General features: G+C 40.2%; 1 protein-coding gene across 10 annotated transcripts in view; it reads right to left on the bottom strand.

The window, feature by feature from the left end:
- The window catches only part of LOC123873987 (pericentrin-like), a 63,133-nt gene that overhangs the window by 6,776 nt on the left and 40,169 nt on the right, over positions 1 to 16,188 (bottom strand). For 9 of the 10 annotated variants that reach the window (XM_045919121.1, XM_045919118.1, XM_045919120.1 and 6 more), the window contains 14 exons: positions 10,170 to 10,334; positions 9,824 to 9,941; positions 9,266 to 9,445; positions 6,984 to 8,671; positions 6,310 to 6,506; positions 5,557 to 5,667; positions 5,150 to 5,288; positions 4,306 to 4,367; positions 4,082 to 4,222; positions 3,331 to 3,454; positions 2,509 to 2,670; positions 1,636 to 1,820; positions 1,124 to 1,250; positions 703 to 894 (listed from right to left, as the gene is read on the bottom strand). In XM_045919121.1, coding sequence (XP_045775077.1) covers positions 703 to 894; positions 1,124 to 1,250; positions 1,636 to 1,820; positions 2,509 to 2,670; positions 3,331 to 3,454; positions 4,082 to 4,222; positions 4,306 to 4,367; positions 5,150 to 5,288; positions 5,557 to 5,667; positions 6,310 to 6,506; positions 6,984 to 8,671; positions 9,266 to 9,445; positions 9,824 to 9,941; positions 10,170 to 10,334 — 3,591 coding nt within the window. Of the gene's footprint in view, positions 1 to 36; positions 149 to 702; positions 895 to 1,123; positions 1,251 to 1,635; positions 1,821 to 2,508; positions 2,671 to 3,330; positions 3,455 to 4,081; positions 4,223 to 4,305; positions 4,368 to 5,149; positions 5,289 to 5,556; positions 5,668 to 6,309; positions 6,507 to 6,983; positions 8,672 to 9,265; positions 9,446 to 9,823; positions 9,942 to 10,169; positions 10,335 to 16,188 lie in introns of those variants that run through there. The other variant, XM_045919122.1, reaches the window with a different exon arrangement.

A 16,188-nucleotide genomic window follows, 5' to 3' on the forward strand; every position in this document is an offset into this window, starting at 1 on the left:
AAAGTTGCCTTTCGGTTTTTCCAGCTTCTAATAAATACCATAAGTCCAGTTATATTATGAGATAATTCACGTCAATTTATCTTTTACATCTGTGCCGGTTTCTACATTCGGTGAATCGTACTCCTTTGTGCATGAGGATGTAACAATCCTGGACAAATTATTATTATTCTCGTTATCAGAGTTGGACCGGATGATGCTCAGGACTTCAAGAACCTAGGTTAGCTAAAAAGTATATGGTGAACAAGATAAAACCTCACAATTATTCTTATATCTTACTCTTTGAAAGAATCCAAATCAGTTAAGAAATCTCAGAGAAATCGCTGTACCTATCAGAAACATTAGTGACATAAGTGTGCATTAATGCGTATTACTTCATACATCATTATCAACCATTAGAAAGAAAGAAGAAAGAAATTTTTTTATTTCTTTGAAGGTTTTGCCACAAATCACCTGTAGTACCTACCTAAGGGTTTGTTTATCCTGGCGCCTCTAACACTTAAGCATTAAAGCCAAAAGGCCTTAAGTAGATAAAGCGATAGCTTACACAACTGCTACGGTTGCTGCTGCGACTGCTATACTCGCTGCTGCAACTGCTTCAGTTTAAATAAACTGCAGTCAGCAATTTAAGGGTGTTGACGGTGCGACAGCGACGCAGGGGGGAAACCTCGCGAGGAAAACTCGGTGGAATAAACTAACTCTTACGGCTTGTTCCTTCTCGTCATTGCTGAGTTGCTGCGTCTTCGCCTCCAGCTGCGCGCGCAACTGCTGCACTTGCAGCTGCAACTGCTGCAGCTTCTGTTTGTCTGACGCTGCGTCAGGGCTGTCGACGGTGAGGCAGCGACGCAGGGACGAGATCTCGCGGGCTAACTCGGTTTTTTCGTTTTCGATTACTGTCTGCAAGTAAATTACAAGCAATCATTTAGTTTCGGCCCGCTGGACCGATAGCCTGAAAAAGGTGGCGGGGAGCGGGTGGATGAGGAAGGCGGAGGACCGTGTTTGGTGGCGCGCTCTTATAAAGGCAGCAGCATGTTCAGCAGTGGACGCATACAGGCTAATGGAATGGAATATAGTTTCGGATCAGTCGACACGCTGTCCCATAATAGAAATCGTACATATAACTTACGAATGTGTCAATGTTCCTCGCCTTGGCGGCAGCTGCAAGTTTCTTCTCCAGCTGCACGATGGTAGTGCTCTGTGTGTGCAGCAACTCCTTACTGCGCGCCAGTTCTACGCCGGTTTCGTGTTTTAGTCTGCAACAAATATATACCTTTACTTGTTATGTGCGTTGTACTATACTTATTGTTATAACCCCGGGGACGTCTTGCACACCACGCGTGCTAACCCTCTGCGGGTGACTGCGGGCGTCCCCCCACCTCATACCCCGATGGTCATCTCAACCTGTCGCGTACTATAGATGCCAAATTCACCTGCGGGTGTACCGGCCACACCCAGCAACCTTTGATGTCACGGCGGCGCCGTCGACAAGATGCAATAGATGCACAGTGCGGTATGGAGGCGACAGTATCGAAGCGGACGTATCTCTTCAGATCAACGAATTCTTTGAGCTGCGTGCAGTTTCGCCCGCGCATATGTACATGCGCGTGAGAACGATTGTGTGAATGTGTGTGAACATACCTCCTCAGCTCAGCGAGTTCTTCCTTCAGCTGCGTGCAGAGCTGCGTCCGCGTGTCCGCGTCCCTGTGCGCCGCGCTGCGCACGTGCTCCAGCTGCGCCTGCAGCTCGCTGCAGCGACGCTGCTCCATGTCCAGTTTGCACTTCAGCAGAGATATCTCGCCTTTCAGTCTTTCACTGTTCTCCATCTAGAAAGAAATTATTAGAATGAAAATATTAAATCAGTTGGACTTCGTCTGTGTTGGTGTTAGCTGGTGGGCGTGCTCTGCCTTTTCGGAGTGTTTTTTTTTTTTTTTTGTTAAAACTGACTGGAAAGCGCTCTAGGGGGGTGCCGTGCGTGTGTCGGCGAGCGCCGGCACAGACGGGGTCCATACTTGTATGGTTTAACTAATTTGTTGCAAATAGCTACAAACTTGACATTGACTAGTCTTTGTAAAGCCAGACGAGAGCGCAAAAAAATAAATAAATCAGTTCAACAACCATATTATTATTTATTCAACCATATTTTCATAGAACTACAGCAGTTTCAAACAACTTCTTTTTTACATTTCACGTGACAGCCAGCCAGTACATATTTATTCTTTACAAAAGTGGATTGGTATTATTCAAATACGATCTGTATTTCAACAGAAATGTCTTGTGAGTTTGTATATGACACCGTAAAATTGTTATGGCGTTTGTGCACTCATCCGTGATTTGACGGATCCGTCAAAATACGACTCGAGTACATTTTTGTATGGCGGCCACTTCGAAGAATCACGGAAACGAACCGCATACGGATGAGTGTAAAACACCCGTAGATTATAATCTAACAGATTAGATCTCGCGAGATTGTAGTCTTCGGTTAAACCCTAAAAACTAAATAATCGAGGTTACCTCCTGTCGCAACTTGTCGGTGGGTTCCGCAGGCGGCAACGCGCGCTCCAGCTGTTGCAATCGGCGCTGCAGAGCCTGCTCCCTCTCCTGCACCTCCAGCTCCGACTTCATGGCGCTCTCCAGCCGACGCTTCAGCATGTCGATCATACTCGAGTCTTGGTTCTGGAATTGGAATCAACTCAAAACATATTGTATTGAAGCAGCTGTTATGCTCTGTGCGGAAGTGGATACACAAAGAACGGCAATTTTAATAGAGTATAATTCACCAAAACGAACAAATCTGTATGGTGTAATATCGAAGTTATTAACAAGAGATGGGCAGCTACTTAGCACTTAAAGACGTTTAATAGTACAAAATGGTTAAAATTAGATGAAAAGGTCCTCAAGAAGAAACTGAAAGAAGTTTTTTATAAAGGACTCAATCAATTGGCTATAGTTAATTTAATTTGTACATCCATACTAATATTATAAATGCAAAAGTGTGTCTATCTATCTGTCTGTCTGTCAGCTAGCTTTTCACTACCTAACAGTTTAAGCGATTTTGATGAAATTTTGCACAGAGGTAGCTTACATCTCGTAGGGAACATAGGTAACTTTTTAACCCCGAAAATTATTTATATGAAACTTGGTACAGAGGTAGCTCGCATCCCGGAAATTGACATAGAGAACTTTTTATCCCAGAAAATCAAAGAGTTTTTATGGGATTTTTACAACACGAAATCCACGTGGACGAAGTCGCGGGCATTACTTAGTTATACATTATTGTTTAAATAACTTGCTACAAGAGATTTACGGGAAGAACAACAAGGGAGTGGAACTCACGTGTAGCGTGTCGGCCGTGTCCTTGTGCGAATCCAGGAGCAGCGCCAGGCGCGCCGAGTTGTCGCGCTCGGCCTCCAGCCGCAGCCGCGCCGACTGGCACTCTTGAGACAACTTATCGCGGACCCTGACAACAATGTGCCGGTTAGATGGCAAGATAAACAGAGCCCAAAGAGGGCCATAGTGAGTGCTAGAGGGACGTGTGACTTAGTTGTGACAACTGAAAGAGTTACAAGAGCAGATATTATTGGTTATTATTTGACAGGTAGTGACAGGTTAGTTATGGAAAATTAAAGATTCCTACGGCATTTTCAATAACCTAGTTAACGTGCATGACACGGGTCTGCCCGCGAAATTCAAATTTAATTTGGCTTTTCGCAATTTGTAAACTAATACAACAAAGTAGGCTTATGGCATTTTGATTGCGCCAATGGCAGTACCATCCTCAGGTTTATATAAAAATCTTTACTTGAAAGGGTCTAGTTTAAGAAATTAGTTATAGTATCGACTTATTTGTGAGTAACTCATGTCAAACTCATTATTTTGACTAATTACTACTACTACTTCGTCGTATTAGTTTACAAGTTGTGAAAAACCAAATTAAATTTGAATCTCGCGGGCAGACCCGTGTCATGCACCTTAATAACCAGTTGGTTTAACCCACAGGTTTTTTTTGGATAAGTTATTAAAATGTCCTCTCGTATTAAACTTGCGCGTGGATATAGATCACTACTCGTAGACCTGCCTGGCTTACCTGTTCAGCTCAGTGATGAGAGCATCTTTGTCCTGGAGCCTGCACTCCAGGTTGTTGACTTGCAGTTCCAGCTTCTCGTTGTCACTCCTCAGCCGATGCAGGCGCTCCGATGATGACGAGTGAATGGAACTTGTGGACCGACTGTAAAACAAGTTTAATGGAGTTTTAGAACACTACGCAGTAAATCTGTACTCTAAGGTCGTGTCAATGACTAAATGACTCACTTTGAACTATTCAAAGCCAGTCTCGGAATGTCTTCTCTTTCGTCACTACTTGCTGATAATATCTGAAACAAAACATTAAATGTTATGAAAATTCCAAATCTAAATCGAAACCAAAGATCCATACTCCATACCAATATTATAAATGCGAAAGTGTGTCTGTATGTCTGTCTGTCTGCTACCTTTTCACGGCCCAGCAGTTAAACCAATTCTGACGAAATTTGGTACAGAGTTAGCTTATATCCCGGGGACGGACATAGGCTACTTTTTCTATGGCCATCCTTTAGTATTATTATAAAAGTCCACATAGGCAAAGCTCACACATTCGTACTTTACAGGTCGAGATAGCAATCGAGGTGGAGACGCCTCACACGCCCGCACAGCCCCCACGCTAACCCGGTGCGGGCGAATGCGGGTGCGCGAGGCGTCCCCCCGCCTCATACCCCAATTGCCATCTCGATTTTTCGCGTACTATACCCATGCCTGAGTGTGCCAATCTGCACTTGGCCAGCGTGGTGGACTATGGTCAAACCTCTCAATCTGAGAGGTGGCCTGTGCTCAGTAATGAGCCGGTGATGGGTTGATAAATGTTACGGTGGCTTGTTAGGGTAAAAATGTTGCAAGTTACAATAATATTATGTATGTATACAACTATACATATATTCCTAGTCACTATATTCCTCCTAGTCATTATATCCTCTGTAACGTGGTTGCCTGGCAGAAATCGCTTCAAAGCGATAAGCCGCCAAATTGTACTACTTACTATTTTTGTTGTGTAACGTTTTATTTTTATGTTTCTTTTTATGATGGTGTACAATAAAGCATATTTCAATTTTCAATTTCAAACCTGTTCCATGATGTCCTCGTCCAAAGTATGGGAGTAGTTGAGCTGGTCGCGCAACGCACGCTCCAACTCAGCCGTGGGCGAGCGCACTGCTAAGGCCCGTCTTTCATCCGAAGTCTCCACACTGGGCGATCTCTTGACCCTGCAAATACATACAAAAAACCGGTCAATTGCGAGTTGTGTGTGCGCGTGCGTGCGTGCGTGCGTGCGTGCGTGCGTGCGTGCGTGCGTGCGTGCGTGCGTGCGTGCGTGCGTGCGTGTGTGTGTGTGTGTGTGTGTGTGTGTGTGTGTGTGTGTGATTGAAGGACAACCCATCAAACCAATAAACTACAAACAAACACAATTTTGCATTTAAAATATGGATAGTGATGTGATGATATTAGCATCTAGCATGGAATGTAATGTTTTACCTTTCAACCAGCTCCTTCATGTTGATCAGTTCCGCTTCAAGCTCGCGGCACCTCTCGGCTTTCGCGCGCAATTTTTCTTTCAATTCGCTTACGTCGGACTCTTCACGTAACCTGAAATCATGTCTCTGTGAGGTCTCCCGACAATTCTCAAACTAATTCATACTTAAATATATGTACAAGATAAAGTTAAACAGCACTAAAGGCGTAGTGACGCGTGTAAACCCCTAACACACCGGGTTACGCATAAGTCCACGCTTTACGCAAGCGGTGTATCATGTTTCATACAGTTCCATACATTACAACGCAATCGTACGCGCTACGTCAACGCTTACGCAGCCTGTGTGAACGAGCTATAAAACCCAACTTCTACCCGTGAACTGCTGATAGATCGCGATAAATATAGTAAAACCGTTTTTCTGTCGTTCATGTATATTTGAACATTATGCTATATTTGTATTTATGTATTTATGAAAATTTTTTTTGAGACCTCCACTTTTTTTGATGTAACATCGGTTAGATCGATTTTCTTCGTATAAAATATAGCCTATGTCACCCGGACCTTTACAACGAACATCAAAATCAGCCCGGTAGTTTAGGCACTACGGTGGAACACACAGAATCTGGATACAAACATACATACATAGACTGCTAAAATCATAACCCCTCCTTTTGGCTTTACCACAGTCGGGTAAAAAAAGTCACGCAAACGAAGTCGCAAGCAAGAGCAAGTAACCTCAATCTTTTTTAACTTACCGAGCAATCACGACCTCTAACTGCTGCGTAAGCTGTTGTTTCTCCGCTGTGAGCTTGTCGAGTTGCTGCTGCAAGCTTCTAGTTAGTTGCTGCAACTCGTTAGTCGCGGCGTCTTTGTCGGAGAAGTCCTTCGTGAGTTGGCTCAAGTTGGTGCGCGCTTCCGTTAGGTCTAACTTTGCTTTTGCTAGCTCGAAGGCCTGAAAAATGTAATCGTTAAAGGACTGCTCAAAAGAAGGAGTTATGTTTTCAGGTTTCAAATATGTTGCGTTTCTTTATTCCATCATAGCTTCTAAATGCCTGAATAGATTTGGATCTATGGAGTATCGTTATAATCCTTGCATCATCCCGTCTGACACTGGCTATAAATTTTTTGAAAATATTCAATATGGCGGCTGTATGACGACTGCCTTCATAAATGAGTTTTTTTTTACTTTTTAGTTCGTTTTTAGCAAGGTACAGGCGTTCATCTTTTTAGTTTTTTTAATTTCATGCATGAATCCTGAAAAGATTGCACTCCTTTTTTGGGAAGTTATGTAAAAATTGACTCTAATTTTCAAACTGTCATATCCCTTCCAGGTAGCGTTTCTATCCTAAGCTATGAGTACCTAGTTAATTAAATAAAAGCGCAGCCAAGCATAAACTTAGCGGAAAAGAAAATTGTGTACGTTACATACCTTGTCATTTAATTCCTTCTTGTGAAAATCGAGCTCATGTTGCAAAAGCGAGATGTGTTTCTTGATCTTCGCTAACTGTCGCTTGTCACTGTTCGCCTGTCGGTCCGTAGTCTTCTTATCTTCGCCATTCTTGTTCCTCGGCGAAGGACTCCTTGACACCATCTTCAGTTGCTCCCTTAACGCCGCTATTTCATTGTGATACAAGTTAAAATCTTCTTGGAGAATCTCTATTTCAGTCTCCTTATCTTTTAATTTGTCATTCAGTAATTTTAATTCCTCTATTCTTAAAGCCAAGTCGCTGTTCAAAGAGTTTACCCTTTCTAACTCAGTTTCACTATTTTGAAGTTTTAAGGAAGCGTTTTCTTGTTCTTTCTCCAGTTTACTAAGTTGTAGTTTCAGTTCTTTGTTTTCGGATGAAAGTTGATCGTTTTCTTCAATGACTTTAGCGATGTCCCGAGTTAAAGTGCCAACGGAATCTTGCATTTGGAATAGTTCATTCGTTTTCTCTTCTAATGCAGCTTTTATGTTTGCCAATTCTTCGTTTTTATCATTTAGACATCTCTGTAGATCATCTAATCGATCTAAATGCTGATTTAAACTGTCGATTTGGTGGTTTTTCTCAGTAACTAATTGTTCTAGTTTCTGTAGCTCATTTATTTTTTCTCTTAACTGTTTATTTTCAATTTCACATTTCTCTAATATAGTATTTCGTGATTGGAGTTCACTTATTTTCACTTCTAGATCGGATAATTTTGTTGTTAAATTTCTTTTCTCTTTGGCAAGTTCTAGAATCATGTTTTCTCGTCTTAGGATATCTTCTTTGAGCAAATGTAGGTCCTTTGATTTTTCGCTGGCTTCTTGAGCCATTTCAGTTAGCCTTTGTTCTAAAAGCTTCTTGTTCGAGGAGAAACTTTCTAATTGATTCTCGTAAAACTTTTTATCGTTCTCCATAGTCGCCATAGTATTTTCTAATAGTCCTTTGAGTTCTTCCACTTCCTCTTTTAACGCTGGGAACTCGCACAGTTGTTCCTCTGCATTTTTCAGTTCAGATTTGCAAACGTCTAATTCCGTTTTAGATTTCTTTATTTCATGTTTCAACTGAGTTAGTATATCAGGAAAGTTTTCCTGTTTAATATCTAACGTAATGCCGAGTTCTCGCAGGGACGTGAATTCCTCATTTACCATTTTATTATCACAGGGTTCTAGTGAAAAGTTTATCTTCTTCGGTTCAACATTAATGTCTTTACTTTCATTAACATCTCTGTTGGGGTACATTGAGCAATTGTCTGGTATGTTTTGAGCGGTCGAATGTTTGGCACTGTTTCCGAATATTGTGGTTTCGTTGGCATTTCTCGTGTATAGAACCCTGTTTTGAGTTGAAGTTAAATGTACGGGTAAGGAGTCAGCTCTTGGTGTATAGTTAACGTCGAAATGTTCGCCGAATTCCACGTTTAACGAACTCATATTGGGTCGTTGTACTTCCGGCGCCAATGTTCTGTTTAAAAGTGTTTTATCTCTGAATTCGGGTGCATTCGGACTGATGTTTTGGGCTTTTAACTCCGCCCGACGCATTTGCAAGTCCTGTTCGTCGAACTCTGATATGGAGACGATATCGCTGAGCGTACGAGCGGAAGCTTTGCCCTCAACAATCTCGCTTTTTTGGTTGTATTCATCTTCCAATTTGAGCGCTGTGAATGAATCACGCAACGAATTAGTCGCTAGCTAGTGAGTCTAGACAGCTGTGTCAAAGCTAATGGGGTAACCTAAATAGATGCATCCAAATTGGAGGTAATCCAAAACGTAATACACGTCCTACCTCGATACAAACAGAGTTCTCTCCGAATCGTTTATGTAGGTACAGTTAGGTACTAAATGGTATCCATTTTTTTAGGTTTATGGTTGATCATGAGTCATGACCACTAAATCGATTTTAAAATGATACAGATCACATGAATGGACGATTTTTATGAAATTAGAAATCTACTTTAAAAAATCATACTATATACGTTCGAAAACTCGCAAAAGTCATGTAAAAACAAAGTGCCTTAATTTGGTTCATTTGAAAAAAATATCGATTTTGACTAGTGTTTTTCGATCATTGTAACTCGTTACTAAAAAGAATCACTAAATTCAAATTGATGAATATGTATTTTATGTAGTCCAACTGGTGGCTCTCAAGATGTAAGAACTCTACGGCCAGTTCGGAAAGAAAATTCTACTGAGAAGAGCCGGCATAATAGCAAAGGCTCACAAATACTCAGAGTGAAAAGTTAGTAACTTACCCATAATTTCATTCAATTGTTCTTCCTTCTCAGCCAGAGCCCGCTGCTGTTCCCGGACTGTGGCCTGAAGCTTGTCTTTGTCGCTCTCCAGGCCCCGAATTATGGACTCAAGTTGGGCGATTTTGGACTGAGCGTTGGAGAGCTCCCGTTCCAATATTATTACTTTGTCTTTAGGATTACCTACAATGATTTCAAAATATTTAATACTGTAAAATTTCTACTGACAAACTTAGGGTGTCATATTCATTTGACCGAAATCGATAGAAATCGTTGATCGCCGTGGATCGTTTGGTGTAGTAGCTCTGACTGAACGCCGCACGTTATAACAATCGATGATCGATTGATCGATAGTCATTGATTGAGAGGCGTAGAAAATCGCCAAGCGAGATTCGAAAGCAATTCCGTTATCGCCAATAGAAAATGCATCGATAAATATCGAGCAATCGAGCAGATAGATTTGATGTAATAGCAACTGTCGATCGAAACCGACCAAACTCTTAATCTGTTGTAGATCGATGGCATTGATCGAAGTTTATACTTGGGTTTCTAAAAACTTACATGAATTTCCATAGACAGATTTATTCTGGTCACCGTTTTTGTCTCGTTCCTCCAGACTCTGTTTTATCCGCTGTAATTGCTTGTCTTTGGCTTCTAGCTCTTCTTTTAATCTTTGGACCTGTGACACATAATATTAAATTTGAATAATAGTAGATTATTCAACATGGGGGTAATGTAATGTCTTACGTCACGGGCGCTGGGATAAATCCCAAGCGTAACGAGGGATTTTAATCTCTAACATCTAAACAATTCAAAAATCTATAACAAGAGGCGGCTGCTTCCTCTGACGTAGTGTCAGAGATGTGCGTAAAAGAAACTCAGGATAAAGAAGAAGCTATGTCCATACCTCGGCCTGTGTATCGTGCAGCTGTACGCTGAGCTGGCTGGCGGCGGAGTGCGCCAGCGCCTCCGCATCGTTCCTCTGTTGCTGTAGGCGCGCCGATAAGGATGATATGCGTAAAGCCTGCTCTGACATGCGCGCTTGTAAGACATCTCGCTCAGCACGCACCTCCTGAGAACAAAATTACTTTTATAAACCACTTCAAAAACCTTTTAAATCTGAAAAAGAGGGAGGTTACGAATTCATACATACTTCCATACTAGTATTTTAAAGGTGATTCCGTCTATCTGTCTACTAGTTTTCAAGGCAAGTTTGTTTGATCGATTTTAACAAATTAGGAGAGCTTGCATCTAGGGTATGGACATAGGCTTATGGACATGGGCTAGGTACTTTTCGTTAGTTCCCACGGATTTTTTTTAATCTGGACGGAATAGGACGAAGTCGCGGGCATCATCTAGTATATAATAAGGATGATATAGCATAATAACATGAATGTTAGTAAACAGAATTGAACAACTCAGGTTGAATAACCTCTGGGACCAGAACAAAACTTTCAATTATCTCAATTTGTTTCATAAAACTATGCATTTACTACTTGAGTGGGTACTCCTACGTTTGCGCTTATTACTTAAACCACTAGTTAATCTATAAAGCATTTATCCTATTCCAGATTGATAGAGCTATTACAGAATTAAGGTGGAATCTGAACAAAAAAGAGCGTACCTAATGTTTTCATGGTTCATGTATGTATGTGAGTTTCTATATTCCATCATAACTTCTAAATACCTGAACAGGTTTGGATGTATGTATAGGGTATCGTTAGAATCCTTAAATCATCCCGAGTGACACTGACTACAAATTTTTTGAAAAAATTTAAAATGACGACTGTATGGCGCCATTTTCAAATGTGAATACTTTTTAGTTCATTTTCTGGAAGGGCAGCCGTGTTTTTTAATTTATTTATACACCGACAAGTATGGCTATAAAATATACAAATTCACTGCAGTATGGTGGTCTATTACAGGTGCACATCAGAGGAAATACCCTAACATACACCATTTTATGAATAAGTAAGACTTCTTATAGGCCAGCAGATGTGGCTCAATAGAAATCTCAGTAGGTACCCCAAGTAAGTACTGAGCGAGCTCCAGTGTGGGAAAATTCAGTTTTCCCCCCACAGTTAAAGGAACGCGTATTTCCGACTGCGAGTAACCGGCGGTTTGTCGACGAGCTATATTTGTCTTCGCGCCCCAGTTTACACTGAGAAGTCCTCAACAGAGCCATGCATCATATTCGGGTCAATATTAATGCAACATGATTAAATAAACGAGCCCGCCAGTTTCATAAATTTTAACTTCAGTGATTCTCGGTTGATGCCTGGCATATGTTACAATGCACACGAGCCGCTTATTACCTATACGTTGATGGTATTATGTCAGAAACCTTCCCGCAAGTCCCTACAACAACTGCAGTAAAGTTTCATCTCAATCGGTTTAACTATGCGTGAACGCTATTCGCTATAGGTAGCATACAAACAGACAGACCAAGATGAGTAAAAGCTGTATTTTCTTGCACAATTTCCCACGCAAACATAATTTGTGTTTGTTTTTATAGTGCGCAGTTACAAAATAGCACGTGCTAACAAATACAACGTTACTCATTGTTTACGGACTGTATTCAATGTTTCGTTGTGTTGTGGAAACAAACATAATTTCCAACTCGACACTAATGAAGACACAAATAAAATTCGCAATGTTTGACTAAATTAAACTCAGCCAATCATAATAATTTTATTGTGATTGTAATAATGATTGATGCAGGTTTTCCGCATTCGATTCCTCATATTATGCATGGCTAAGGTTTGGAATACTTACTATCCCGAGATCTGTGTTTCCTACCAATTACATTCTGGGTATCTTTAAAACAAGAGTGAATAAGCATCTTCTCTAAGTAAACGCGTCCCGTCTTATCACTTTCCATCAGGTGAGATTGTGGTCAAGCGCTTGCCTATACCCTAATGAATAAAAAAAAACAGCTAATTATAGTGAGCGATTGTCGTCCCATCACAGGTCATTACAATAGTCATAGTCTAGCTGTCAAACTATGGCAGTTAGATTGCTCTGACGTCAATGGTTAGAGCTGTAGTGCTTTAATTTTTCTTTTGCCTATGTTATTGTACTGACTAATCTTTCAAACGACTGAACAGATCCTTTGGCACAGATATTATAAAAAAAAAATTACGCGGATAAGGTTGCCGGCATCAGATGAATGTATAAAAGAAATGGTCCATCTTAACAAGTGCACAATAGCAATTGGTATCACTTGACTCGGCGGTGACCTCTTGCAGTTAGAACGTCCAATATTGTGCTTTATTATGCAGATGTGCACAATGATAGAGGTTAGCTGAGGTTAGTTTGTGCAAAGGCAAAATGTTTCGACCTCTGCGAAAGAAATTCTATTTATACACGTACAATACAAGGCCTGACCCCAAATTTCTACAGCGCTGAATAGCTCAAATAAAGTTTACTGACTAAAAAACATTACTTTGACTAAAAAACATAAGTATATAAAAGCAAGGAATTTTCTGATTACGTACAGTGAAAATATAGACAACGTTAAAGCCTTTCATTCAAATCGAATATCATTGTAAGATTTTACACTTTTTGATTGTCAGTTGTTGAAATTGTGAGATAAAATAAGATAATAAACACAAGCAATTTTTATCCTGGAAAGAGTTCCCTCGGTCTTTTCAAAATATCCACGCGGACGAAGTTGCGGGCATCATATCGTTTTTTTTCCGAGGGGAAATCTTCTTAAGATACCTGCCTGGGCTTATGTGGGATTTCTACCCACTAAAACTTCTTTGGTGGCCCTCCTTAGCACATATTGAGGAAGCTCTGCGAACTCTGAACAACGTGCGCCGGTGCCTCTCGCGCAACGCACATTGTGCTCCTCCCGGAGGATTTACTTCCCTCTTACAATGTACGTACGCGGCATCGTATCTAGTATATCCATAAAATTTATATTCTCAAGTAACTTTCATTCAATGTCGAATTCTTTCATTCCACTCAACACACACATTCAATGTTGTAGTGACGATAAACACTACCCATAGACGATGAAACCATAAACTACTGCACTGGGATTCATTTACTAATCCCTCCACGCTGTACTTGTATTAATTACAGTGCTAGAGAATATTACCGTGGCTAGAGTTTTACAGCCTGTTGAAATGTTACACGCCCACTTTTGAATTTCGATATAAAAATACATCCAGTACTAATAAAAGTGGACTTTTACATTGAAAATATCCATACTACTAATATTGGGTAAAGTACTAAGAGATAGCTTGCATCCGGCGACGGACTTGGACTTGGGTACATTTTATCGCGAAAAATCAAGCAGTGCCCACGGAATTTCCAAAAAAGTTATATGCCGATTTAGATTCTTCATTTCGCGGGCTTCAGCTTACAATGATCATAATATTATGTTACTCGTTTTTTCATTCGATTTTTCAATCCTTAGATGTTCTGAGATTAATGGGATATGGGGCCCCGCAATCCTGGGTCGAAATATCGACATTAAATCATCATATTTTGCGATTGAAATATTAGCTCCGAGTGTAATTTTGTTCCACATTACCACAGGATCCTAATTATTACATTACCATATACAGATTATTTATAGTTTTACTGATAACGATATCACTAAACAAAAACGTCTATCACACTAATATTATAAAGGCGAAAGTTTGTGTGTGTGTGTGTGTGTGTGTGTGTGTGTGTGTGTGTGTGTGTGTGTGTGTGTGCGTGCGTGCGTGCGTGCGTGCGTGCGTGCGTGCGTGCGTGCGTGCGTGCGTGCGTGTGTGTGTGTGTATGTTTGTTACTCTTTCACGCAAAAACTACTGGACGGATTGGGCTGAAATTTAGAATGGAGATAGATTATACTCTGGATTAGCACATAGGCTACTTTTTATCCCGGAAAATCAAAGAGTTTCCACGGGATTTTTAAAAAACTACATCCACGCGAACGAAGTCGCGGGCATCAGCTAGTAATCTATAATATCACAAATGACTAGTACTACATACAGTTCACAACCGTTCGGGAACTATTAACAAAACGCCGAGGCTTCGACGTCACTGGCAGGCGTCAAATACCAAGTACATTTGACGCAAGTAGTCCTAAAGTAGCCACAATTTTTCTTAGATTTTTACGCAACCATAGCCCGATATTCTATGTATCGCCGATTAAGGATAAAACCGAAAGTTCCCTCCCTGTAGTTCATGAACTACTAGTGAAGTTGCGTATGAGTTTGTGTTGATAATTCTTGATTGGCGCATCCGTAAACAAATCCCAAATAAAAAGTTACAAATGAGGAGCTAGCGAACAAAACGGTGTAATTGTACGAAACTAAAAAAATCAGAAGGAGTAAAAACTTCAACAGCTTGCTGTTGAAATATCACTGTAATTGTACCGTTTTGTTTGAAATCTAGAAGAAGATTGGACTGTTTTTGCACAGGTTTCAGCTGTTTTGCTTGAAAATATGGTCAAGTTTGTATTCAGTGATCGAAATCATGACTTTTGGACTCAATTTTAGCAGTTTTAGGCCGCATTGCTTGGAAATGCGTTCAGATTTGTATTCAGTGGGGCGAAATTATCGGGATAAATAAAGAAAAAAAATATTTTTATCATAATTGTAATTACACCATTTTGTTCGCCAGCTCCTGAAATTATTGCAAGAAATCGGGCAGTTATCAAAATCTTGTGTAAAATAAAATTTATCAGTGGCAGTCTGACCTACCAAACAATCTCACTTCGTTTGAACGGAAAGTTGTCTACAATCGATAAAATAGGTAACCTCGAGTCAGAATTCAACAAATTAAAAAAATCGATTATTATATACATGAAAAGTGCAAACTCACCGTGAAATCCGGCAGGCCCATAGCAACGTACCTCCTAAACTGACTGTACAAAAACATCACCTCCACCCACACTAATAACACTTCATTGCGAGAAATGCTTACATTGTGCCGATCCTTTGTGCTATCAACTACACTTTACACATTGAAACTGGAACACTAACCGTCACTCGCCGCATACAAATGTAATTTGGTTCTCATTTCAATATTAACCAATCAAACTCGAAATATCAACTAAAATCTATGTCCGTAGTTTGTCAGATTTCCGTAAAAATTATAAGTTTTAGAGTTACACGGATTTAAAGATATTTATGTAAATTCTTGAAACCGTGTAACTTTGAAACTGAACATTTTAACGGAAATCTTGAAAATCACAGACGATATTTCCTATTATCTACAAAATTTCATTGAGTTTAATTGGTTAGTATTCAAATGAGTTTGTTTGGATTAACCCCATCTTAATGGAGGTGAAAGTTACGAAGCATAATGATTTGATGAAGTTACGCGATTGTGTGTTGGTATAGACCTTTTTACAGCAGAACACGTCTCGCAACATGGGAACTGGCTGAGGCCGCGAGCTACAGCTGGGTACTGGGCGGCGGATCAAAGTGCAGCGAGCGTGTGAATTGTTGGACGCGGTAATTGGGAACGTTATTCGTAGCTGCCGATTATCCAATTAAATTGCATTTACTGGTATGTACATAAAGCTGATTTTTCTCTAGAGAACGTGAAAATTGCATAGCTTTTATTCCTGTGAAATGAGAATTTTGGGAACATCATAATTTTATACTGTACTCAATTTACTGTTTTCAAAAGAAAACATGTAAGAATTGTATTTGGCTGCACGAATCACAACAGTTAATGACAAAATTTATGTTTGGGTATCATTTCAAGATTAAAATCTTGTCTGCTGAAAATTATAACAATAAACAATAATTTCAGAGGCATTCGAGTGAGAATTCAATTAAACTGTTCTGTCATATTGTGTCCCTGTGATATTTCAAGTTTCTTTGAAGAATCTAGATTCTAGATAGAGTCTATCATCACCAAAATAACCTCGTGGAAAGACAAAACAAAATAAAGTTTAGTCTAAGGTTCACAGAGCT

Source organism: Maniola jurtina, chromosome 17 (genome assembly GCF_905333055.1).
Source record: "Maniola jurtina chromosome 17, ilManJurt1.1, whole genome shotgun sequence".
NCBI classification, from domain to species: Eukaryota; Metazoa; Arthropoda; class Insecta; order Lepidoptera; family Nymphalidae; genus Maniola; species Maniola jurtina.